The sequence below is a fragment of the Centropristis striata genome, chromosome 23, assembly GCF_030273125.1.
Source record: "Centropristis striata isolate RG_2023a ecotype Rhode Island chromosome 23, C.striata_1.0, whole genome shotgun sequence".
NCBI lineage: Eukaryota > Metazoa > Chordata > Actinopteri > Perciformes > Serranidae > Centropristis > Centropristis striata.
The window spans coordinates 6,101,354-6,129,291 of NC_081539.1; the positions used below are offsets into that span (position 1 = coordinate 6,101,354).

Sequence of the window (27,938 nt, forward strand, 5' to 3'; positions counted from 1 at the left end):
ATTTAATTAAAACAATTTAAAAATCATAAATTGACCTATTTGATTTCAGAAAAAAATCTCTTATATTACCTCTCTCCCCTGCCTCCCTTATTTATTTTTTTTGTAAACTGATGTTTGGTTTGTGACTGTTTCTGTGTGTGTGTGTGTGTGTGTGAGCTCACCGACAGGCCCGTCGATGGCGAGGTCGGTGCGGTCGGTGTGTGTGTTGCGCGGCACGGAGAACACACACGTGTAGGTGCCCGTGTGGTCTGAGTGTTGGGGGTCCATCAGGCGCAGGGAGCCGTCTCCAAACGGGACCCTGAAGCCGTCCAGCTCCACGTGGCTGTCCCACGGCGGCGAGGAGGCGCTTTTCCCCGACTGGCTGTCGTAGGTGAGGATGTTGGACGGGTCCTCGCCGTTGGAGAAGCTCCAGTGGAGGAAAGGGTTGTTGAGGTAGGGAGGGGCGTGGCAGGGGATGGTCAGGTCTCTGCCCTGGGCTCCTCTCATCTCTAACACAGAGGAGAAAACAAAGAAACACACATTTAAAGCATGTGAAAGATATTTACTGCTTTTTAAAACTCAAAGGATTTCTGTTGTATCATGAAATGCTGTAAAAACTGCTGAATTATGAATTCACAAATTAAAACCACATTTAGTTTTTGTTGAAAGAAACCTCTTAGGGTATCGATAAATCTAAGAAATATCATATTTCGTATTTCATGAAATCCTATTTGATTTCCTGTCAATCTGGCATTGTTTAAAAAAAAAAAAAAAAAAGAATCATGAAAAATAGAGATAAAATGTTTTGTTCCGTTGTGACGGAGGGCCACATTTAGAAAAAAAAGATAAAGTCGTAAATATTATCTATATTTAATATAATATTAAATATTTTCGAGTTTATTCTCATAATTAATTAAATATTTATGACTTTATTCTTGTAATTAATTAAATATTTTCGAGTTTATTCCCTTTAATTAATTAAATATTTTTGACTTTTTTCTCGTAATTCAATATGTACGACTTTATTCTCGTAATTAATTAAATCGTTTTTACTTTATTCCCTTTAATTAATTAAATATTTTTGACTTTGTTCTAGGAATTAATTAAATATTTTCCACTTGATTCTTGTAATTAAATATTTCCAGCTTTATTCTCGTAATTAATTCGATATTTACGACTCTAATCTCGTAATTACATTTTTTTTTCTAAATGTGGCCCTAACACTCCGTCGTGTGGATGCAGAAGAGTTTATTTTGCAGCCCTGCCTGCAGAGAAACATCCTTCATTATAAACCTTTTTACCTCTCTCCCTAAGCGAGGCGGTCCAGGCCGGACCCCCGTAGGAGCTGGTGACTTTGCAGATGTAGATGAGGCCCGGCAGTCCGTTGAGCCTCTTGAGGCGGCTGTCCACCGTGTACAGGCCCTGCTTGTCGGCCAGCATGCGAGTGACCGGTCGGAGGTCCTCGAAGGTGGGCGGCTCGGTCGCCCAGGTGACTCGAGGAGCCGGGAAGACATTGCGGACGGTGCACTTCATCTCCTCGTAGCCGCTCAGCCTGGACAGCACCAGAGTCAGGCCTCGGATCGGTGCTACACACACACAAAGACGCACACAAAGACACACACAGCATGCTGAAATGTTTCCCAGCAGCCCCTGATGACAGACTCTAAATGCCAGCGCCCGATATAGCCTGACATTATTCTGATGCAGATAACATTAGAGCTCCATTAACACAGTATAATGCCACCACAGACAGTTCTTACAGACACTGGAAATACTTTCAGATGCCACTTTTGTTTACACAGAGCAGAGAGGAGAGGACAGGAGAGGCTGAAACATTCAATATGTACAATATGTGGAGACAGTTCTACATCTCTTTTGTGGTGTTGCCTTTTCGGTATTATTACATCTTCTTTTGGTTGTTTTGTTTCTTTTTTGATATTTTTATGTCTTTTTTTGGTAATTTTGTCTCTTTTTTACACCATGCAAATACTTCAATATATACAGTATATTGAGGAACAAACTCTTCAGCTTTTTTTGGGTTATTCATTTATTTATTTGTGTTTTTACGTCTTCTTTTGGTTGTTTCGTGTCATTTTTTGGTTGTAATTATTCTTTCTTTTTTTTATAACATATGTGACACTTGTGGGCACTTTGAAAAGTGTTCATACATAAATTCCATTTTATTCTAATAAAACTCTTTTTTTCCGGGGAAAAATATAAATAATAAGATGTCACTTTTCTTCACTGATGTAGAAGCCCTAATGTTGCTTTCTTTGTTGCAGAGCCTCTGGGGGGCTGCGTGGCAGAAAAATATGTTGGCATGGACATCTGTGTGCAGAAGGGCTGGAAGTAATCTTGAAGTAATGATACACCTCAGACTGAAGGCAGGTAATTAAAAAACAAAACAAAGCGTTCACAGCCAGACTGCAACTTCAAATCACAAGCATAAAAGCTAAAATGCTGAAAATGTTTAAGCACATTGGCGCTGAGAGGCCGAGAATTCTGTCTACTAATTCTGTTCGTATAAACTTTTTGTAGAAGAAACAGGTGCACTGACCTCCATGACAGTTATCTGATCACACAACGATGGCAGCACTCATGAAAACACGCATTATAAAAAGTAAACCATCAACTAAAGGCAACGTAAAGTATATTTTCTTCAATTTCGATTAAAAGCAATACAAGTACAGAGTACAAAAGTGCTTTAGAAGAACACGTTTTTTAGGTAGTCTGTGGCCTAGAGGTTAGCAATCGGCCTTGTAACTGGACAGTCGCCGGTTCGAATCCCAGGATCACCAGGTCAAGGACTGAAGTGCCCTTGAGCAAGGCACCTAACAACCCCCCCCACACACACACACACACACACAGCTCCGCGGGTGCAGTAATGTGCTGCCTACTGCTCCTAGCATGGTGTGTTCACTTGTGTGTAAAAAAGGATGTGTTAAATGCAGAGGTTGAATTTCCCCATTGTGGGATTAATAATGTAATTCATCTTAATGGCCTCTGTGAGCTCGTGCATCATTTCTTTCCTCACTTTTTTCATCTATTTATGCCTGAAGCTGCTCTGCTGAAGTTCAAGTGTGCACACTTGCCAATAAAACTTCAGTTTGACAGTCAGCTATGTTCTTTTGTTTACGTTTGGCGTCGGGCACCTGGAGTGCTTTGAAGATTAACTTTTCAACTGGGAGCGCAGCTTTACAGCTCCTCCCTCATTTCTCAAATTAACAACTGGATTAGAGCTCCATGTACCTCTCTTATACAGTCATGGAAAAAATTATTAGACCACTTTTTTTCTTCATTTTCTTGTTCATTTTAATGCCTGGTACAACTACAGGCAAGGTACATTTGTTTGACAGTGTATTTTTGTTGTTATCATTATATTTGTCCAAAGGAAATTTACCTTTAGTTATACCAGGCATTATGAACAAGAAACTGAAGAAAACAAGGGTGGTCTAATAATTTTTTCCATGTCTGTATTTCAAACTGTGTGCATAAATAATTAGGATTGTCTCCGTAGCTACTGGATGTAATTGGTCCGCTTTGTTTTTGCGCCACATAAAAAAATCACAACTTGAGAAGTTTCAGTCAGTTCAGAGTTTGTTTAAATTCTTCTTCTTCATTAACTCACCTTGCACCTTTACGATGACCTTTGCATTGTGCTCGCCCTTCGAGGTGTGAACGTGACACCTGTAGGTGCCTCTGTCCTTCAGCCCGCTCTCCCTGAGGATCAGCGTGGCGTTGCCGCGGGATACCAAGTGCGGGAAAATGGACGCACGGTCGGCGAGCTGCCCGCTGTTAGAGTGCTCTTTGCTGTTTTCTTCACTGCTGTCATCATCGTCATCATCGTCATCGTCGTCGTTGTCTACTTCCTCACGTTGTCTCTTGAACTTGTAGACCACCACGTCCTGTCTGAACCACTCGATCACCTCCTCGCTGCCCGGCTTGAAGCTGCAGGGCAGCACGCACTCCTCCGACACGAAACACGTCACGATCACATCTGAAACCACACGTGGAGAGATTGTGGTGTTACATGAGAGATTTATGTTTCCGTTTAGTTGTGTTAAAGCCTAAATTTGTGTTAAATTACTGTTTCTGTCAAAGGAGTCTGCTGTCATTGAAGAGAGCGATATGTACCGCTGTGAGCAAAGCCACAGCAAAACATATTTCAACCTAAAATATCCATATCAGTTTCAGTTTGTGCTACATTAAGAATATTTTAATACCTGACCTTAAATCAGCCAATTACAACGCAGACCTGAAGTTGTTATTGTATAGTTGTTGTGCTTTTTTATAAAGCCACTAGACTCCATTGAGAAAAACTGCAATTTTACCTCACAGAACACTGGAGCTGCTGTTCTGTTTTTTTCTTTATCAAAAGCTAATTTTAAAAGTTTCTGAGGTTGTTAACCAGTTAGTGTTCAAGGTCCTTTTTTTTAGAATTGGTGGTTGTGGGCAGTGGATGTTTAGGGGGAGATAGCAGGTCAACAATAAATGCCACAAACTGGACTCATTGAATCCACAAGAGTCTCAGCTTTCCAGTGATACCCAGTTTATGTCATTCAAAGCCTGTTTAGGGACCTCAGTGTACACAAACATTCAAATACTGTGGGAACTTAACTGTAGGTTCTTTAAAAACGTCCGGAAACTCTTTTTCTTTGTTCAAACCTTTAATGAACCATCGTGCAGTATTACAGAGAAAAACAATGATGAATGAACGGCATAACACTACTGAAAACTTCTTTGGTTTTGTTTTTACTGACTTCTTCACTTAAACCAACACTTCTTCTTGACCTTTGACTCTAGAGTAGAACGCTACTGCCACCTTGTGGTCTGTATGAGTCACTGTACACAGTATTTTAACTTTCGTAAACAGAAATGAAATGAATAAATGTAAATATTTTATCCCTTTTTAGCCTTTTTAACTAAATGTATTACATATGAATTACTCATCAATTAACTATTAAATGAATAACCATATCATTGAAATAAAGATACAACAAATACAGTAGGCGGGAATGGCAAATTTGAACTACATGAGAAAAACGATGTGGTTTTTGCCTTAAACTGCATGTTACCAGCATATATGTATGTAAAGAGGAGACTTTTGAGAACCCAGATTTTTGAAAAACGCCAAAATAGCCTGACTTTGCAGCATTATTTCAACAACTTCCCGACACGATATCCTGACATGCTTTGGGTCTGTAGATTTCCTTAAATCTAGTTTCATAAAATATCATATCCAGTATATTCAGCGCACCGACAGGCTGTCTGAACACTAAGTAGTTAAACTGTTGTAGTTCAGTAACAATGAAGGCTTCTTCCTGTCGTCACATGTTATCATGGTGATGTTGTGCCTGTGATCGTGGGAATTGTGTTTGTTTCCTACTTTGGCCAGAAAATACATTATTTAATACAAATCAAAAGCATGAAATGCTGTGAAAGTCGAATTTTGGCCGGGAAACGCAGCAGATGATGTGTGAGCTGTTCACAGAAGTAATTCATCAGCAACAAGATACAACTGGCAGCAATGAAATCAACATATTTGATTGTTACATAATCATATCACATTTCAGAGAAGATATGCAAAGGTGGAAGAAGTACTGAAGCGTAGAAAAGCAGAACTAGTATAGTCTTGAATCCCGAGTGACTAAAGTAGTTTAAAGTTTCAAAGTAAAAGCACTCATGGTGCAGAATGGCTACTTGCAAGGTGTTTTATCATTAAAGAATCCTACATTTAAAGATATTTTCACATTATTATGACATCTTTTTCTACATTATACAATAATGGAAAAAATGATTAGACCACCCTTGTTTTCCTCAATTTCTTTTTCATTTTAATGCCTGGTTAATGCCATGGTTTTCTGAATTATAACCAAAATCATTATCAAGAAAACCATGGAAAATGTCTAGATATCAGCTCTTACATTATTCTTATGCGCTATTTGTGTTGTTATTATTATATTTGTCCAAACAAATGTACCTTTAGTTGTACCAGGCATTAAAATGAACAAGAAATTGAAGAAAACAATGGTGGTCTAATATTTTTTTCCCATGACTGTAGATACATAGTGTATTGTTTTAACAACAAAAGTTTCTTATAAAACTTCCAGAACCTGTAAACTGTAAATCTGACACAGGCATTTTAAGGCTGCACACTAAGGATGATGATTTATGAGAATTATGTAATCTCAACTTCCCTTTATTTCCACACATCCAGGGTGGAGACGGCAGTGACACACATATAACGGGAACATTTTAATTATATTCTTTGGTAATAGAATTTGGTGAGCCTCCCCCACTTTTTACGTTTTTGCACGTCTCCCTGTGACATCATGAGAAGCAACCAGTCTGACTGAAAACAGAAATCTGTACCTGCCAAACACCCAACCAGGTCAGAAAGGATCCCACAAGTTATTAATGAGGTTATATATTAGTTACATATTGAAAGCCTTGTGACAAAACTGAAACTAAAATTAGGATTATTTTTCAGAAACAAATCTTGCTTCTCTTATCAGTCAACAAAAGATTTCATTTCTGCAACTTTCTTGCCTCTACTGTTACGGTGATCTGCTTTTTGTGAATGCAACTAATCAGAGTGTGTTTATCATTGTGCTCTGATTTCCATTACTGGCTTTGGAAATCACACACATCATTGTACTCTGTATGCCACGGCTGAAATGCTGTCTTTGTATGTTGGCAGGCTCTCTCACTGGTTAGTTTTATCTATAAATCTATTCTTGGGCTGATCCCCTCATACCTGTGTACATACATGTGTCGAAACAAACCTCAACATGGTCTACACTCTAAAAAGATTGTACGGATGCTGGTGCCAAGAGTGAGAACTGAGTTAGGTAAGAAAGCTTTTAGTTACGCCCCTTTATCATGGAATAATTGGCAAAAGAACTTGAAACTGTCTGAGCTGATCACTATCAGGGAATTCAAATGTCTTCCCTTGGTCTGTGTAACTGCTCCTTATAAGTCGGCTACTGATGCTCACTCAGTGTTGTTGTGAGGCTGTATTTGTATTTAATGTTTGTGATAACTGTGTTTAATGTTGGAACTTGTCTCTTTTTTATAGCCGTGTTTCCCCAGAGGCCCCAGAGGGATTAATGAGACTCCGGAGGTGACGTATGGTTTTCGATCGTCGCGTAATTGCTTAGCAACAGAGATGCAAATGTGGCTGCCGTCGCTAACTGTGCACAATGTCCGCTGCTGATCATAAACAAACCAGCATGGCTAATTATGCACAGTGTCTCCGCTGATCATAAACAAACCAGCATGGCTAATTATACACAGTGTCTCCGCTGGTCATAAACAAACCAGCATGCTAACTGTACACAAAATGTCCGCGGCTGATCGTAAACAAACCGGCATGCTAACTGTGCACAGAGTGTCCGGTGCTTGTCGTAAACAAACAGAGATCGTTAAGTGAACACCTCCTGCAGCAGCAGCACATACACACTGTACTGCTACAGAGCTAACTGTTAGCCGATTAGCACTGTGCTACTGTGCACCTCGTTCCGCGAGGCCGGACTGCACTATGAAAGGGCAGAAAATCACTTTGCCTTTGCGGGATCACTGTGAACGCCCTAAAGCGAAGAACTGGCACAGAACTCTCCAGCAGTATAGCGGGACATTTGCGGGACCACACTATGAAAGAGGCTTATGTTTATTGTTGCTTGTGACTTCTCGCTACTTCGCCGGCTTTTACAAATGGCGCGTGTTGTTGTGGTGTCCAGTACTACGTCACATCCTGCTTAGCGTTCTATCCAATCAGCAACCAGGCTTTTTTTAGGGGAGAAAAACAGCCCTGCTATTCGACAGGGCTGAAAAACATCCGGTCATTTTGGCGAGTGAGACCCGCCTCATTCTGGGTATTGGATGATAGTGGAAACTCGGCTTATGCTGCTTTCTTGCTGAACCTAAATACTGTTGGTTCTTAGCTCAGCTCTCTTGTTTGATTTTAGTGAAATGTTGCAGTTAAAAGCTTCAAACCGGGTGCAGCATTTCTGGCACACCTGTCTCTTAGTGCTTTCATAGTTCCCGAGTGCAGTTTTTTCCAGCTGCCAAAGGCAAAAGACGTACTTTGACATCCCTGTCACTCATCACTTTAATCCCACAGCCAGCAGAGTTAAATTAACTCGGATTATTCCAGATTCACCCTTAATAACTCGCTGACTTAAGGTGTCCCTCCTCCTGCTTCCCTGACAGGTTTTCTCAGGACGACGGTTAGAAGACGCTTGAACCAAATCCATAACTAGATTGTGTGTATTGTGCCAAAGATGCTCAGATTATCATGTTAGCCTCCTCTGTGTGTTTTTGCATGGCGGTTACAGGTGTAACAACAGATGAATGACTGGAGGGATTAATCGTTTCTTGATCAGCGGAGAGCTTCTTTCACCACCTTTCCCCGCCTCAGCCCTTTCTCTCTCTGACGGTGTTATGACTGCAGGCTCACAGCTGCTGCTCCGTCTTGTTGAATCACAGCTTTCTGCGGTGACTCAGACCTCTGACTAACACCTGAGCGGCCGACCGGTTTACCTGCCTGGCAGCCGGCTGACGCTCGGCTCCTGTAGCGCTGCAACGTGACATTTCGTGCCCTTCGCTGAAACGCTTTGAGCAAACACTAAAATTCCTTCACAGCAGTCAGCTGAGTGTCAAACATTAACTTCACTCACGCCGATACTTAGCAGAATAAACACTCACACGGTATTTTAACTGATAAATAAGCAGATGAATGCAAAACGAGTGATAGTGCAATCTTGATAAATGTGCAGCACGCGAACAAAACAATGTCAAGTTGATAAAAACTGATAGAAGCATCATTCTACTGGTGAAAAAAAAAGTTGACACAGTGGTCATTGAGATAAAACATTTCTCTTTGAACAGTAGTTTGTTGCATTGTAAACCTTTTAAAGCTGTCTGTGTTTCTGCAGCTCTTTGGTGACAAATGGAGGTCAGTGAAAGATTATATTTAACTTTTTATAAAGCTTTATTGAAGCGACACTCGCGCTGTGATTAGCCAGCTGCTGGTTGAACTTTTTCCATTCTTTCATTCCAGCAGAACTATGGTTGGGTACCGTTTAAACCTGAACTGGTTCAGGAACCAACGGTACCTTTTCTCTGTACCTTGTTCTGCATAATGTGCTGCATCAGAAAGCTGCCGAGTGTCGCACAAGGAGTTGTACTTTTAAATAGTTTACATCGAGTGCAGCGAGTTGTCGGTGTGTAATTAGATAAAATGAATAAAAATAAAGTAAGGTAAGATAAAATAAAATAAAATAAAAACAAAAGTTAATAATAATATTAAATATAATAATATTAACAATAGAAAGTAATAAAGCTAGATAAAAAAGATGAAAATAATAAAAAATAATTTAGAAAAAAACCCAAAAACTTTAAAATCTTTAAAAAAAAGGTAAAAAATCAAGTTTAGTTATTCTCTCTCTCTCTCTCTCTCTCTATATATATATATATATTTATATATGTATTTTTATATCAGTATTTTTAAAGAAATTATCTGTAAAATAATTGTTTACTGTAATTTGATGTAAGATTTGTTCATGTTTTTTTTTTTGTTTTTTTTACAGTGTATAGTATCCTGAATTTTTTTTATTCGTTTCCTCTATTTCTTCACATATTTTGCACATTCTTTTTTTTTTCTTACATGCATTCAACATGCATGTTTTTTCTTTATTTGCTGGATTTCAGCAGTGTGGTTCAAATGTTACCTTAACTGTTAGGAATGATGGTCAGAGCTGTAGAAAAAAACCCAGACAGACTTTTCCTTCATGTCCAGCTGCTTCACTCTCTGTGGTGGGAAAATATTTCCATCCTGACTTCAAACCTGACGTCAGGATTTAATTTAGACGGGGGGAAACGTTTTTTATAAGTCATCTGGCTCATATGGGACACGTCTCAGATTGCAGCAAAGAAGAATCCCACAATCTTTGCATGACTACGATGCAAAGATTGTTGTATTTTGTGCTACAAACTGGCCTGTGTGTATCAGGTTGTGTAAAAGAAAACCTCTTTCTAATCCCTGCGAACGTTTCCCTGCTTTCAGATCAGTCAAAGCTACTGGACAAAGAGGTGTTTGTGTCCTACCTGGGGTTTTGTCCTGCGTGGCAAGGCTGATCCACAGGAGGAAACAGGCCCAGGTGTGTATCGCTGACATGATTCCTTTTCAGCTCGCGCACGTACGCCTCAGACGGACACGCAGAAACACACGCAGGCAGGCAGGCAGCTCCTCAGTCCATGCTGCTCACACCGTGGCGATTTCAGCCCAGGGTTTGTTTTTTTTTTTCTCTTCCTTGGGGCAGGTTTTCCCTTGGATCTCTCTGGGTGGTTTGGCATCACACACACAGAAAAAAAAGGAAGAGAAAAGCATAATTAGAGGCACATTCCTGATGAAATGGACACAGGGAGATGTACAGCATGAACGTGACAGAACATGTGCAGTTTTATGAGCAGAACTCAGGTTTGATCCTGTGACGACGGTGAGGATTTAGCTGTCGTGCAGCTGCAGCCCTGAACTCTTTCATCCAGCAGAAAAACCTCGAGGCCGTTTTCATTCTCTGCCCTGTCTTATCCTGCGCATCGAGCCCTTCTTTTTATCTCTCCAGTGGTTTGATAAGCGCAGAGGAAGAGGATGCATCTGTTGTTCACGCTACAATAAATTGCTATCGCCTTATCTCGACACTATCTCCACTCTACCAAAACAAACAGAGGTGAACTTGGTACCGTACATCAAAGAGCGCGCGCGCTGCAGAGTGAAGTGTGTCCGCTGGCCGCTGACAAAGCAGTCAATCAGTCTTAGAGGTTAGAGAAGTTTACTACTGTTGGAAACACAGAAAGAGAGCTTCGTGGTGATGGAGTGTGGTGACGTTTGTTGGCAGGAGGTGCGCCGCGCGTGCAGCCGCTGACATTGTCTTCACATGTTTACGTTTCTTTGTGCTGAAGACAATAACCTCTAAGTGTTATATAGTGCACGACAAGTACATCATCTCATATATTTACTGCTCATGGCTTTCCTTTGGCTGGACAAGAAGGCCAGTGCTTGGATTCTTTCCAAATATTTCCCCTTGGTAACGGAGCAAAAGTGCACAACATGAGAAAGGACTTTTTGCTTTTGTGTCCTGCAGCAAAACAAGTTTGCCCTTTTTTGTCAAAGAGCTGACGGATGACTTTTGTCTCTTTTTGTTTCGCTGAAACAAAAAGACCAAACCTTTTGGAATGAACGGCAGAAAGTTTCAGGTGACTCTGTCAATGCAAATATCTAGCATTCTGCAGATAACACTAATTAATCACATCCAAATGAGTCGTCATGTAACTGAGAGACTTTACTTTTCAGGGTCAAATGAGGTGAGAAAAGGCAGTTTTACTTCTCGAGCACATTAAATTACTCTTAACTTTCATTGCCCTACCATTGAAATGCATACAGCAACAAGTAACATGCAGAAGACTGTTATGAAATATAAACAGTAAATGCAACAAGAAGTCAAAGAAAAGTTATACAGGGAGACACTAGGCTCACTGTGCTGCCTCTTAAATATAAAGCAAGTATTTTAAACACCTTTTTCTGTATAAATAAAGCATTACATTTACATTAAAATGGATACAGCATATTTAATAAAACACAAAAAGTCAACAAAACTTCCTGCAGGAACACACTACACTCACCCTGCTGCCTCTTAAACATACACTAACACTTTATAATCCTTGTATTTATTAATATTGACACATTTATTAGGATACAACAATAACTCTGTCACCTCAAGTGCACTCATATCTAACCTTCAACTCAAGGTGCCTTACATTGTAATGTATAAATGATAATGTACAACTAGAGGTGACATGCAGAATATATCAAATGATATCAGAGATAATCAAAAGTTGTGCAGGTTCACTGTGCTGCCTTACTTTAACACTTAATTCTGTATTAATAACACATTTATTAGAGTTATTACGACACTCAGAATAACTATTTGACCTTTTATCTTCAACTCTTTATGTTAAAATTATATATAAGCCAGTAACTTGCACATGATATACTAAAATATATAGTAAATATGTGCTACGATAAGTCACAGTGGCTCTTTAACACTTTATTCTGAGATTTATTAAGACTCAACAGTAACTTTGTGACCTCAGCTTCAGTCATATTTAATATTCAACTCAAGGTGCCTTACACTGAAATGTTTACAGCAGACTTACTTTAACACCTAATTCTGTATTTATAACACATTTATTAGAGTTATTACGACACTAACAATAACTGTTTGACCTTAAACTCTGCACGCTTTATGTTCACATTAAATGTAAGCCTGTAACCTGCACATAATATACTAAAATATATATTAAATATGAGATAATGCTACAATAAGCATCTTATTCTACATTAATAACAGAGTTTTTAAAGACTCTAACAGTAACTATTGACCTCAAATCTTATCTTAAACTCAAGGTGCCTTACATTGGAATGTTAGCAGCAGAGGTGACATGCAGAATTTGTAAAATAAATATTAGAAATTGAAAAAAAACAACTTAAAATAATCAGTAACACCACTTTAATGTATGCAAGCAGCATGCACAGCAAAACATATGAAATAAAATGCAAAACAATGCAACAATAAGTCATGAAAAGTTCTGCAGGAGCACACTATGCTCACTCTTTAGCCTCCAATAATAATCAAGCGTATTCTAACACATTTACGAGAGTTATTAAGACACAAACAATGACCATGTGACCTCAGATGCACTCTGATCTGATCTCAAACTCCATGTCACACGCCACTCACTCTGCTGCCTCTAAATCACACACTTACTCCTTTTAAACTCCTGATTCTGACTTAACATGATCTTAAACTAAAGGTGAATGAATGCAAGTGACGAGTAACAACGCATTGGGGGAATAAAGTCAATAAAATCTGAGAAAATGCAACAATAATTCAATGAAAAGTTGTACAGAAACACTCCACTCACTCTGCTACATACATCAACTCTTTTTAACACCTGATTCTGTATTCATAACACATTTATTAGAGTTATTAAGACACTAAGAATGACTCTTTGACCTCAGGCAACACTGCGATTTATCAAACAATCACACAAAACCAAAAGCCAAAAACATCAGCTTCAACAATATATTTACAGGCACATACTTTCAAAACACATACTATCCCTATAGTTCACCAAGAAACAGTGTGGTTTGCAAATACATAAAGAAATTAACAGACTAATTCAGTTTGTTCTGACGATAAAAACTTTTTTTTTTACAAACAATACACAACATGTGTCTAATACAAAAAGCTTCAGAAACAAAAAGAGCTTACCTTACAAGCACAAAATGTAAATCATAGAAAGAAATGAGCCTAATATGGTTTTTAAAAAAATAAATTGTGCACTTAATGTCAGAAATTTGACAACAAATGCTCCAAACTTGAAATTTTTCCTGCTAAAATGTAATTTTCCTCCCTTTAAATGAACTTAAATGTTGCTGTATGTGAACAGCAGACTCCGTCTCTTAATAAATGTCAGTTTTTCTGCCACTAATCAAAGTATTTCCAGTAAAACGGAAGCACAGAAAACTTAAATCAGGAGCCAGTTAACCATATCATAAAATAACAGTTTCATTCCTGTTATCAAGACTTGACAAGACATTCACTCTTTGACCTCAGGTGCACTCCCTGCTTATCTGAAACACTCCTGAGGCAGATTTCATTCTGATTTAAAGTTCGCGTCTAAGCAGCTGATTACTTCTAATGAATGAAATGTTTATTTTTAGACGTTTATTTGCAGATTCAGAGCTTCATCGCACTGAAACAGCTCCAACAAATGTTATAAACGACCTAGAAAAGTATCATTCTAGACATTAATCTACTCTTAATTTACTTTCTGTGTGGAATGAATAAAAGTAAAAGATAATAACTTACAGAAGCTCCAGGACATCCGCAGTAAAAAAGTTCTTTTTTTACAGAGCGGACACAGGGACAGGACTGAAATCACCACCATCTGTCAGTGACATGCCGGGAAATGTGTGTGAAAGCTGAGAAAACACTCACAGTGACTCAGCTGGAGCTCCGCTTCATATGCAATCCGGGAAAAAAGAGGAAGAAGAAGAAGAAGAAGAAGAGTCGAGCCTCGGGCTGAATGAGCGTTAGCTTGACTGGATCAACAGGTTATTTAGAGAATAGGCAGCACACACACACACACATTTCAGCACACATGAGGCACTGCAGGGAGGGTAAGGTCGCTCCTCACACACACACACACACACACACCCTCTGAATGGGTGGAGTTTGGTTGTGATTGGCAAAGTCACAAACACACAAACACACAAACACACGACCCTCTATAGGAGTCAGTGTTTCTTCTGCAGCTCCATCAAATGTCAGCGGGGTTGTTTTTCAAAGTGCAGAGCTGTTTTAGTGCATGCTGAGTCCCGTGTGCTATGTGCTCTATGTCAAACATACAGCCGACACCGCAACACCTGCTCACACCATCACACAGCTACAGATCGGCTCCGTTAACTCGTTAACATCAGGCCCAAATCCCCACGCTGGAGATCAGATACAGATCATTAAACGAGCATCAGGAGACGCAGCCTGATTGTCCTTTTAGTCATCTTTATTCGTCATCGTTTGGTCTGGTTTCACTGGGGAAGAAAAAGTGAAACAGCCCCAGATGTAGATGAGTAACCTTTGTTTAACCTGGGGAAGTTTGGCTGCTGAGTGCTTTGTTCTGTTTTTCAGGGAAGCCGTGCCACAGTTCACACAGGTCACACCACTCCTGGACGCTGGACTCCAGTAGAACCAGTCTGGGGGTTAAAGAGAGAGCCTCAGGTAACGGCCAGTTCACACTGCAAGACCCTGAGACTCCTTCAGTTTATTAGGAGCTCCCTCATAAAATACACAGATCACAGGCATTTTATTTGTTGGTTTTTAAGTTATTTTTCTGGTTTTATTGATAGTACAGTCATGGAAAAAAATATTAGACCACCCTTTTTCTTCAATTTCTTGTTCATTTTAATGCCTGGTACAACTAAAGGTACATTTGTTTGGACAAATATAATGATATCAACAAAAATAGCTGATAAGAGTTTAATTTTAGAGCTGATATCTAGACATTTTCCATGGTTTTCTTGATAATGAGTTTGGTTATTTTCAAGAAAACCATGAAAAATGGCCTTCAAAACTTACTTAAGTAAAGTATAAAAGTATCAGCATCAAAGTGTACTTAAAGTATCAAAAATATTCGTTTAGAATGGCCCCACTCAGATTGTTTTAATAATATTATTTATTTATTTATTTATTCATTTATTTATTTATGAACTGAAAAGTGACTAAGTACATTATTTGCCTTTTAAAATGTAGGGGAGTAGAAGCATTAAATTATTTTTTTTTTTAACGATTTTAACCTGAAAAGTAACTAAAGCTGTCAGCTAAATGTAGTGGAGTAAAAAGTACAATATGTGTCTCTTAAAGGAAGTGAAGTAGAAGTATAAAGTTACATGTTCCTTCACCGAGGAGACAGTGGGACGCCACCAAGTTGGCGATATGCACAGAGACGAGATGATGAGTCCCAGATATCACTTTCCACAGACACTTTCCAGATATTAAGCCGCTGAATTTATAATAACGGGTCTGTCAGGGAGCTTCAGCCAATGAGAGCAGAAGACACGGTGGAAGGGGTGTGTGTGTGTGTGTGTGTGTGTTTCTGTGTGTGTCTATGTATGTGTGTCTTTGTGTCTTTGTATGTATGTGTGTGTGTGTGTGTCTGTCTGTGTGTTTTTGTCTGTGCCTGTGCCTTTGTGTTTGTGTGTGTGTGTGTGTGTGAGTGAGTGTTTGAGATATAAAAGAAAGGATTGAGAAGACAGAAAAGCTGCAATGTGTGTGTGTTTGGAAGTGAAATATAAGGTTGCAGAAGGACGATTGGACACAGTGGGCCTCATGCGAAAACTTTTTTTTATCTTATTAAATCATACAGGATTTTCTGATTAAAACTGGAAAAACTGCATGTGACTCCTACAAGTCTGGATCAGAGAAAAATTCAAATTACAGTCTTGGATAAAAATAATTAGACCACCCTTTCTCTTCAGTTTCTTCATAAAGACTCTGATATTCGTCACTGTTGAATCACAACTTGAATCCCTCTGCAGAGTGATGTGACCAGTTTTAGGCTCCGTTAGACTGAGCTGGGCTTAAAGATCAAGGGGGAGGTTTTCACCTTTTACCTCCTGCTGCCTGATAATGACGACGTCTGATAAGACTGAAATAGTGGAGCTGCATTCTTACATATGATCGAATGAGCAAACGTCATCATTGTTCCCACTGTGTTAAACAGGCAGAAAGTAACAGTTTATAGACAAAAGAGAGGAATCATTGAACCAAAACAAATACAAACAAGACAGCGTTTATGACTGTACGGGATCTTTAGACAAGGCAAGTTTATTTATGTATCACATTTCTCTGTCTCTGTTCTGCCCTACAAAGCCTAACTACACTAACTACACAAAGGCTAAAACTGAGAAAAACTGCTTTAAAGTTTTTTAAATGTTTTTTTAACTGAGCAGCCAAATGGGTTATAGGTAGGTAGGTAGGTGATATGACACTAACTTCTACATTAATTGACAATTTATTTGACCTTTGACCCCAAAAATGTAGTTACTGCACTCTGGTTTTGCATCGCTGGGTTCTAATAAAAATGTTGTTGTCTTCTTTCAGCTTTTATATTTTGTTTTCAGAGAATAAACTTTTTCAAATTGATTTTGTTATAAGTGTATTTAAAAGCATTTCAAATATTTGTGTATTTTAGACTTAATATCATAAAGTAATGTTATATTTTAGTCCTAATATCATTTTTTTCTCACTTTTTACTGAATCACTATCTAGATAATAATTTCCCTATCAAATAAACTTATATCAAATAATTATATATATATATATATAAAAATGTACCAAACAAATAAAATAGAATCTAAGGCTCTGTAAACAAAACATTGCAATGTGATAATCCCTATGTATTATATTGCTTAATTATTAAAATAACATGTAAACAGCTGGAATGGCTGCTTGGGAAATATAGTTTTTTTTCTGCAGTTCGTACTGCCTGTCAAACATCTGCAGCATTATTTTAAATACAAAAAAGTCACGCATGTAAACGAGTCCATTTTTATATATTGAACGATAAGTTGATATAGTAATTATCGTGACAGGCCTTTGTGGAAGTTCTTGTCATGTTTAGATCACCTGATTTTGATAACTCAGATGGTGCAACACAATTTAAATCGCAAAGATAAAACCACAAAGAACTCCTGAAACTGCCTTTGTGTGTGTGTGTGTGTGATGTCTTCTAGAAGTGTAAACTATAGGTGAGGCTAGATGAGATGAAGCTCGCTCCCCTGCAGCTCAGATTATTAAACCTCGGTCGATCTTGACGACCTTTTGTTGTTTCAGCAGCTTCCAAACCGGTGATGCATTTTCATGCACAAAAACCCTCTCTCTCTCTACACACACACACACACACACACACACACACAAATACACAACCAGGAGGTGTGCGCTAACCTCATATTATAATCCATATAATCACACCAGGTGCCTGTTTTTTTATTGTCCTGCTGAGAAAATCCTGATTACTGATGTGTGTGTGTGTGTGTGTGTGTGTGTGACTGTTTGTAGGTTAGTGAAAGATTGCTGTGGCCGTAGATAAGAGGATTAGAGTGGAATTAGTGTCATTCCTCTATCGCCGCGAGGAATAGATTCATATCGATTTTAATCAGAGATAGAAAGATCCGTCAAAAAACAGCAGAAAGAACAGAGCGGGACAGACGGCGAGGGCGAGAGGAGCGGGTGGATGAAGCAGCGGCGGGAGATTCCTGGAGATCATCGCGGCCGGAGCTGCACAGACATCTGCTGCACAGACACATGCATGAAGAAACATACACACATGCATTTAAAGCACAACGCCACTCATGCATTCGCCTTCATCCTGGAGCTCTCTGGTTGAGGAACCTTCCAGCCGGCGTGGGATGTTTGCCTGTTTGCGTTAGTCTGCGGGCCGTGTGGACGGTGGAGCCGGCGATGCTGGCGTGGTGTCAGCTGTGGCGGGGAAACCTGTGAGACGATGAAGGTGGACGTGCTGACGTGCCTGGCTCTGGCCGCCGCCAGCTTCGTAGCCACGGTGACCAGCGGCCGCAGCACCGGACGCAGGAAGCACAAGGAGGTCTTCCTCGGGGAGAACAGCAAGTTCAAGTTCGGAGGGTGAGACGCACACACACACACACACACACACACACACACACACACACGCACAGCTCAGATTAGATCAGGGGTGGGCAATTAATTTCCCCAAGGGGCCACATGACCAATACCACAAAGGTTACAGGGGCCGGACCAAAACTCTAAAATCTAAACTAAATTCGGCTCAATAATTATTTAATCGCTTTATAAAATACAGTAAATTATCTGGTTTTGAGCTGCTACTGATAAGAATACATGTTATGACAAGACTGTTAATTTGGAGTAAATCAAATATAGTAAATACTCCAATCACTATATCACTTTTCCATTTATTTTAAACACAACTGTAAATGACCTTTAGCAAGGTTCCTATTGGTGTATTTATATTATACAGCATGTTTTTCATGTTTGTAGATTTTCTAGGTGTTTTACATTGTTGTGATGCTTTATTTTGAAAAGGTGCCGTCCAGTGTGAAACGGGTGCTTTGATTTTGAAAGGTAGTGACAGGAAATAACAGGTGGAACGGTTAAATGAAAAACGAATGGTAAATATTAACGAGTGTGTGGTAATTCATATAAAGTTGATATAAAATATCAAAAAGGCTTCTCAGCAACGGCTGGCTCAGCAGAAGAACAGAAGTGCTCGTCATCCAATCGCTGAAAACACAGAAATCCCCAAAAGGACCAAAGTTTTTAAACCCAAATCTCAGCATGGATTCTTTTCTGTTGTTCCAAAGGTCTTGCCTTATTGAGATACTACAAGACACAAGTTAAAGTCCTGCAATCAAAACTTACTTAATAATCAAGCAGCTTAGGACCAGATTTGAGAAGAATGGGGACATGTTGGACATAAGCACCAAATTTTTTCCACATGCTTTCTATGACCATAGGTTTCAATTTCTCATGGGAGCCATATAAAATCTATGAGAACTGTAGATAATCGATTTGGCAGATTTCTTCCAAACGCCCATCCCCAACTCCTGTATCATTGTTAGACTCATGATGGACAGTTTTGAACAAAAACAAATATTTTTTTTACTCAATGAACTCTTCTTCTAGTTGCCTACATTCCCCACAATGCAACATGAAAGCTCTATAAATACAGCACCGTCTTGTTTTAATTTCCTCCTGAGTCCGACCTTTTACAAGCTCTTTAAGTTGGTAAATGAGTGCAGAGGCCAGATGCTCGGTCTGTTTTATATGGAGTGTTTCCGAAGAACTTAAAGTCTTTACACAGTGAAACTTCAGATGTTGTTCACCTGCCTTGTGTAGTCCGGCTGTATTGAACCCTGCAGCGTTCCCCCTGTGTAGTTGGTGTTGCCATTTGTGAACACAGCAACTAAAACAACCAGACCGAGACCATCTTGAGGACGTGGTCTTGGTCCTGCATTCAAACAAAGTCTGGAGCAGTTAATTTGTTTTTGGAACATGATCCAACCCTGATTCGACCAAACCACCAGCTGGAGAACTGTGTAGCAGTGTTTGTGTCCCATGTGTAACTCAGTTAGTGTTGTTATCTGTAGTGAGTCTGTGTAACTGCGTCCAGTAGTTTAGTGTGGAAGTTTTAAAGCCCAACTCTGTTCTCTTAATCAAGTGGTTTTTTGTTTGTTTTTTTAAATTGACTTTTTATTGAGGAATTTTTTAACATTTTATACAGAACAAAGAACAGGAACAGTTGGGGGGTACCTAAACCACACAGCATCTTTTTTTTCACTTTGCATCATCATTTGCAGCAGTCGTTGTTAGTTAAACTTTAGTTTAACAACAGCTTTATATAAAGTCAGATCTTATAGGCTTGACATATTCTGTCTATTTTGACCAAGTTTTATAAAATGAGTCCATTTGCAATTTTAGTTGAAATGTCACTTTTTCCACTTTGTAGATTTCTTGTATAATGTTGATCCAGTCCTCATTTCCTGGTTGCTAAGACTTGAGCCATCTTCTGCTAATGGCCTTTTTTCTTGCTGCTAAAAGAATATAAAGCAGTTTCTTGTCTCCGTTGCTAAAGCCGTCTAGTATTATGTTACAGAGAAACACAGTTTCAAATAAAAAGGGGAAAACAATTGAGAACAGATTCTGCACATGATGATGAATCTCAACCCAATAATCAAGTGGTTTTATTGACCATCGTTACCAGTTTCCTGTGAACTCTGAAGTTTATTATGAAAAGTGGAGTCACATTATCGTCATTTTTCTCGTTAGAAAAGAAACCGAACGAAAGGGAAACGCTCCGAGTTTAGAAACTCGTCAGCTGATCAGCACTGAAGCAAACAACCTACAGGTGCATCTCAATAAATTAGAATATCATAGAAAAGTTTATTTATTATTATTATGTCAGTAATTCAATTCAAACAGTGGAAATAACACATTATATAGATCCATTACACACAGAATAAAACATTTCATGTCTTAATTTATTTAATTTCTTCAAAGTATAATGATTATGGCTTACATTTAATGATGACCTAAAGTTCAGTGTCTCAAAAAATGTTAATATTACAAAAGACCAATTTTAAAAAGTATGTCCATCTATATGACTCAATACTTGGTTGGGGCTGTTTGACTTGAACTACTGGAAATTGACTTTTCCATCCTATTCTAATGTATTGAGATGTTCCTGTGATGTTCCCTGAATTCCACTTCAGTTAAATGATGTAAAGCCCTCTGCAAAACAATTGCAAAACTCAGCTTGTGAGACTAGTTTCAGCCAATCAAAAGCTGATAATGTGTCGGATGATAATGTCAAAGTATGAGGTGACCTGAAATATGATAAAGAGATGCAAATGTAGTTAAAATAACACTTCCCACTTGATATAATCAAGCAAATCAAAAAAATACATGATCATGTAAAAAATGAATGAAATAAACTACCAAATTGTGTTTTATTAGACTGATTTATTTTGAAACTGCTTTGTTTAACTGTCAAGTTGCACAGAAATAATGTTTCAGGCAATTTTTAACCTGCAACTAGTTTGAAAGTCTAATTGTGTAAAGCCTCGGATGCTCTTGAGGAACTTTATTGGGTTTATATTGGTTTTAAAAGGCTATTTGGATACTTAAATGCCGTGTCAGGGAGTTTTTTTTTGACTGCTTTACAGCTTTCAGAATAAAAATCAGGAAGCTGCGGTGCACAATATGATTAGTATATTTGTGGTTTGTCAGGAAGCTGTGAACCCAGAAGTTTATTATGAAAAGTGGAGTCCTAATGTAAAAAATGAATGTAATTAACTACCAAATTGTTTTATAACAGAGATTTATTTTGAAACTGCTTTGTGTAACTGTCAAGTTCCACAGAAATAAAAAGTTTTATGCAAGTTGCAACCTGCAACTAGTTGTGTGACAGTTTAATTGTGTAAAGCCTCGGGTGCTCTTGAGGAACTTTATTTGGTTTGTATTGATTTAAAAAAACCTCCCAGGGTTTTCTTCAGCGTGGAAATAGTTAAAACAGATCAATCGTACCTCCAAATTATACTTAAGTGGCGTGTCAGTGAGGTTTCTTTGACTGCTTTACAGCTTTCAGAGTAAAAGTCAGGAAGCTGCGGTGAAATAAATCATTATTATATTTTGTGGTTTGTCGGGAAGCTGTGAGTTCCCTTCCAGAGAACACGTCACACAGAAGTTCCCAGGGTTTCATCCCTTTCACTTCCCCGTTTCACTAGAAAACACGTCTTTGGTTTGATTATTTACTTAGAAGAAGTGACCTCAGAGCAGGACTCTCCCCTCGGTGCTCATCTCTAATTGACTGTGCTGTTTTTATTGCTCACAGTAGAGAGCTGAACTCTGCTAGTTTGAATCAGTGCAGCTTTTTTGGGGGGGAAAAAAGGCTCCTCAGACAGGTTTTATGTGTCTAAAAGCTTTCCTGGAACTCCTGATGGAAAGAATGAAAGAAAAAAATGACTGAATGCAGCTTCAGTTCCTCTAACAAGTCGTTTTATTCAGTGAAACCACGTGTCAACTCAAGTGTGGTGAGCACAGCCATATTTCTTGGGAAACTGTTTATTTTCAACACAAATATGGAGAATAACTTACAAATTAAAGGTTTTAAACCACAGTAGAAACATCACCAAAGCCTTAAACTGTTTATTTAAGTATTCCTGCACTGAAGAATTTAAACCATATTTGATCAAGCTGGAAAAAATAGATTCAAAAGAGAGCAGAAAATAAGACCTGACCTAATAAAAAAGAGTTTTTTTTATCATTAATTAGAAATATTCAAACAAAGTCTGGTGATAAACTATTTTTTTAAAAACTGAAATAATGCATTTAAATAATTATTTTATTTCTTTTTGTTGGACTACATGGACGTTCATTTGAAAAATCACATTTTCAAAATAAATAAATGAACACCATTTGATTGAAATACACAATTTATATATATTACAATGTTCTTGTTAGCGAAACATTGTATTATTTTATTCTTATTGAAAGAAAAATCTATTTTTCTTTATTTATATTATTCTTTGCACATGCATTAGCTGTCAGGTTTTTTTTTTGTCTTGCTTTTGTTTTTATAAAAAATCCAAATAATAATATTTATTATATATATATATTTAATATAAAATTTATTTTTGACATTCTTGTTAGCGAAACATTGTATTATTTTTTCTTACGGAAAAAAAAATCTATTTACTTATTTATTTTTATTTATTTATATTATTCTTTACATGTGTGTTAGCTGTGGGGGTTTTTTTTCTCAATTTTTTTTTTTTTAAATCCAAATAATAATTTATATTTATTTTTGACATTTTGTTACTGAAAAGTTGTATTATTATTGGGTTTTTTTTTTCAAAATCAATTTATTTATTTATATTTTTCTTTGCACATGTGTTAGCTGTGTTTTAAAAAATCCAAATAATAATATATATTTAAATTTATTTTTGACATATTGTTGTTACTGAAAAGTTGTAGTATTTTAATATTATTATTTTTAAATCTATCTTCTTAAATCTATCTTAAATGTATTTATTTACTTTTTTGTTTTGCTTGTGTGTTAGCTGTGTTTTGTTTTTATAATATAAAAATAAGTCTTGTCCCACAGTGTATGACCCATAAAAGACCAAATCCAATATCCAGACACAGGCTTTTAGGTGTTATTAAATAAATAAAAGTAGCAATGTTCTAAAAACAGCTAGTCAAGCAGAAAAAGCAGACACATCAACAATCATGATAAAAATAAAGGAAATCCCCTTTTTTTCCTCAATTAACACAGGAGGAAAAAAAAGGAAATCCCCTTTTTTCTTCATTTAAAACAGGAGAGAAAAAATAAGGGAAATCCCTTTTTTCTTCAAATAAAAGAGGAGAAAAAAATTAGGGAAATCCCTTTTTTCTTTAATTAAAACATGAGAAAAAAAATAAAGAAAATCACCTTTTCCCTCATTTTAAACAGGAGGAAAAAAATAGATAATACAATTAAATCACACAACCAATAAATAAATAAACACATAAATGTTCTTTAACAGGCAATACCCTGTCAGTCCAGTCCCTTAAATGATTTTCTGTCTATTAAAAAATGCCTAGATGCTTTAATGGTAGAAAAAAGCTTTTTATACTGGCGTCTTGTTGGCTAAAATGCCATAAACACAGCCGGTTACATCGTACAATATCTGTAGCTGACCTTGATCATTTTAGCTGCACTTGCTAAGTCACTACTGTAACCACGGTGACAGATCTACTGCCACCACTGTGCAGGTGTTGTAATAATATTTACAGCTCTGTTCTGTAGTTTATTACATGTTACACAACCACTGGCTCTCTGCAATAACAGCCTGATTATTAATGTGTTAAGTGACGTCTGGCTTCGGTCCAGATTCCACTGTTGGAGACACATTTTGTTCTTTGTTTGACAGACAGCTGATGTGTGTTTCAGCCAGAACAACAATAAAACGCTGATCCACTGAATGAATTGGCCGCCCGGCCCTCGTTGTTTGACTGACAGGTGATCTGTGGGAAATACAGAAACGCAGAAACAACACAGTTATTACAGCAAATGAGTCAGAGGTGGAAAGACACTGAGGACATTAACTAAAGGACTACAGTAAAAGACAAGGACTATTTTTAATTTATACTTCTACTCCACTGCATTTATCTAAAAGCTTGAATTAAATAAATAAAAAATAAGATTTTTGCAAACAAAAAATATTCAGAGTTCAATATAAGTTTATTAAAAAAGATATATATATATATATATATATATATATATATATATATATATATATATATATATATATATATATATTATATTTTTTCGTGTCTTAATATATTGTTTTTATAATTTTATTAGTTTTTATTTAATTATTATATTAGAAATTATGTTTAAGAAATATTATTTATTCACTTTTCATATATAAAATATTCACTATTTAAATTAAAAATGTAAAAAATCTAAATATTATATGTATTCTCAATCTGAATCATTGTATTGTTTTAATGATTGTATTTTTTTATCCAATTATTATATTAGTGAGTATGTTTAAGAAATATTATTTATTCATTTTTTTATATTTAAAAAAATCATCGTTTGAATTTAAAATGTAAAAAAATCTAAATATATTATATTAAAATCAAATATTTATATTCCTTATCTTAAAAGAAAAAAAATCTGATAATGAACTGGATTCTGATTAAATTCAACTTATCATTTTATACCAGTTCAGCTGGAGCAAGAAGTTGATTAATAGTCAGTTTATAGAAAATAAAATATATAATATATATACTATTTTCACGATTTTTACAAACCAAACAATTGATTGGTTGATCGAAATAATAATCAGCAGATTAATACATAATGTGAATTATTCATTAGTTTTAAAATGAACTTGTACAAAACTTGAAAAAAATACTCAATATAATGTGATCTAAGACCCAGAAAACCTGGAAATCCTCAAATGTAAGAAACTGGAAGTATCAAATTTGTGGTAGTTTTGATTTAAAAACACGTATATTGTGTATATTTTCCTGATGACACTTACTTGGTTTGACTTACTGTAAGTGATATTTTCAGAAATGACCCGAAAGTCAAAGGAAGTTGACTCTAAAATAAGATTTTTCTTCGGTCAAACGTCATGAAAGAAGCTTAAATCTGAAGCTGCTTTAAATATCCAAACGTGACGTTACATCATGTGTGTTTTCAGCTGCAGAACAAGCCAAGAAATGCAAACTTCATATCTCCCTGTCAAGGGTGTGTGTGTGTGTGTGTGTGTGAGCGGTGACGTCCTCAGACGACATAAAGTAAACACGTTGTGCAGTTAAACAAACTGTAAACTTCTATATACGTCTGACACTCGACCAGGGAAACCCCGACCAGACGCTCTCAGGATGTAAGAGGTGTAATTACAGCCTGAGCACGGCCGCCTCTCAGCTGCAATAATGCAGCACCGTGTGTGTGTGTGTGGTGAGTGAGCATGTGTGTGTGTGTGTGTGTGTGTGTGTGTGTGTTTCGAGGTGGTAAACACACGTGCAGTGCCCAGGTGAGCACACAGCGATAAAAGAGATGAAAGCTGTTTGAGATTTTCTCTGCTGACGGATGAAAAGCCTCTTTGAAAGTCACACACTTTGACTCTTACACACACACACACACACACACACACACAAACACATACACACACACACGCACACTCACGTTTGGTCTCCTGTTATTGTGAGGTCAGACAATGAGTTTGAGCCAAATCCTGTCTCTATAATCCCTTAAATTAACCCTGAAACAAACACCACAATCCCCTAAAACAAACCAAATTAAGCCATTATCTCAAAACCTGAAGCTAATTTTAATGAATTTAACTCAATGCTTCTTTTTTAGAGTTGTTAAATCCACAATCCAGTTGTTTTTTTTTTGGTGGAAGAAGTAGTCAGACCCTTTACTTTTGTAACAATATTAATACCACCTTTTGGAAATACTCTGTTAACAAGGAAAACCCCTGATGTTCACAGTTCAAGTATTAAAAGTTAAGAAAAAGTCCCCTGTGGCTCTTCCTGCTGATACTATTGTTTTATTTTCTATATCATAGATTATTTTTACTCATGCATTTAGGGGGAAGTGATGGAAATAGAGAACTGGTACGAGTTGAAAACCAGTTCATTGGAATCATATGTCTCTGAATGTATCATTTCCTTTAATCAATGCCGTTCTTTCTTTTATCTGCCAATTGTGCATTGCAAAACAATGACGTCAATGTCACGCGCCTCTGGAAACTTCAAGTCAAGAAATGGTCCAAAATGTGGATTTCATTTCACAAAGAGAGATGACAACAGTGTAGTCTCAAGAAAGAGTGGAAACACCAGCATTACTCTGTTTCCCAGCTGTGCAGCATTGAAAGTAACTGTTGTCATTAAAACTTGCTTGGTCATTTGCTATTACATTTTTTGCATTCGAGAACTGATAAAAATAGTCAAAAGTCCCTCCAAAATACAACATTTAGACATCAAAACCTTTGAGGAACACCAGAGAGAAAATCCATGCTGTGATTCAGTTTCAAAAACTTTTGACATTTTGGAGATTTCTGCAAGAATTACATTATCCAGTGATTGTATGACGAGCACTTGTGTTGTGTAAACTGTTGAGAAACCCCCTTATTGTCAGTATCTAGGTCTCTAGTTTATGGTTGTAAAGTGTCATGAGGCTGTGATTATCCTAGAGGTCACAGCAGCTCATTTTATACACTGAGCTCAAGTTTCACTGACTAACATCATCACACATGAAGAAAACTGGACTCATTGAATCCACAAGAGTCTCAGCTTTCCAGTCAGACCTGATTCATGCAGCTCACAGACTGTTTAGGGACCCAGGATGCACCAATATTCATATATAATACATTATGATATCACTATATTAAGCCCATTGCCATGCTCAGTTTTGTCCCATAAATTGTTGCAACAATTTCCAGGTTTAGACCATTTCTTACACATATTTGGTGCCGAATTTTGCAATATTTCTACTGAAGAATATATAAAAAAATGGTCAAAAATCCCTCCAGAATATCACATTAAGACACCAAGACCTTGAGGAACACTGGAGAGGAAATCCATGCTGTGATCTGGTTTCAAAAACTTTTTTTTCAATTTGGAGATTTCTACAAGAATTACATTTTTCAGCGATTGTATGACGAGCACTTGTGTTGTGTAAACTGTTGAGAAAACCTCTTATTGTCAGTATCTAGGTCTCTAGTTTGTGGTTGTAAAGTTTCATGAGGCTGTGATTAAAGTTGAGATTAAAGTAAAGTGAGTTTCACTCACTAACATCATCACACATGAAGAAAACTGGGCTCATTGAATCCACAAGAGTCTCAGCTTTCCAGTCAGACCGGATTCATGCAGCTCACAGACTGTTTAGGGACCCCAGTGAGCAGAAATATTAAAATACAGTAGGCAAGAATATCTCATTTTGCTGTAAGAGAAAAACTAAAATAATCCATTTTTATTCAGATATCTTGAAGTCAGAGGCCAGAGTGACCTCCACACCACAATATAGCCTTGAACAGTACTTTAATAAGAAGGTGGATGAAGAAAGGACTCATGGGAAATGTAGTTATTATGTGCAGTTGTGTGATATTGTCCGGGCAGCTGGTTTTATGAGTCCTACAGTAGCACCGATGATTGTTTCTGGAACACAATGAGAGGCTTTGTGTGTCAGATAAAGAACATGTGCACACGTGTGTTATGCGTGCATGTGTGTTTATTTGTTTTGTGGAGCCGTGCCACGCCTTTGATTAAGGTTATGGGTTT

General features: G+C 37.4%; 1 protein-coding gene across 2 annotated transcripts in view; it reads left to right on the forward strand.

The window, feature by feature from the left end:
- The window catches only part of LOC131962057 (gamma-aminobutyric acid receptor subunit rho-3-like), an 87,387-nt gene that overhangs the window by 34,450 nt on the left and 24,999 nt on the right, over positions 1–27,938 (forward strand). The window contains exons 8-13 of one of the 2 annotated variants that reach the window (XM_059327012.1): positions 157–432; positions 1,294–2,367; positions 10,046–10,139; positions 13,958–14,158; positions 14,733–14,822; positions 17,661–18,242. In XM_059327012.1, coding sequence (XP_059182995.1) covers positions 18,106–18,242 — 137 coding nt within the window. In that variant the 5' untranslated portion in view covers positions 157–432; positions 1,294–2,367; positions 10,046–10,139; ... (1 more) ...; positions 14,733–14,822; positions 17,661–18,105. The remainder of the gene's footprint in view (positions 1–156; positions 433–1,293; positions 2,368–10,045; positions 10,140–13,957; positions 14,159–14,732; positions 14,823–17,660; positions 18,243–27,938) is intronic. The other variant, XM_059327013.1, reaches the window with a different exon arrangement.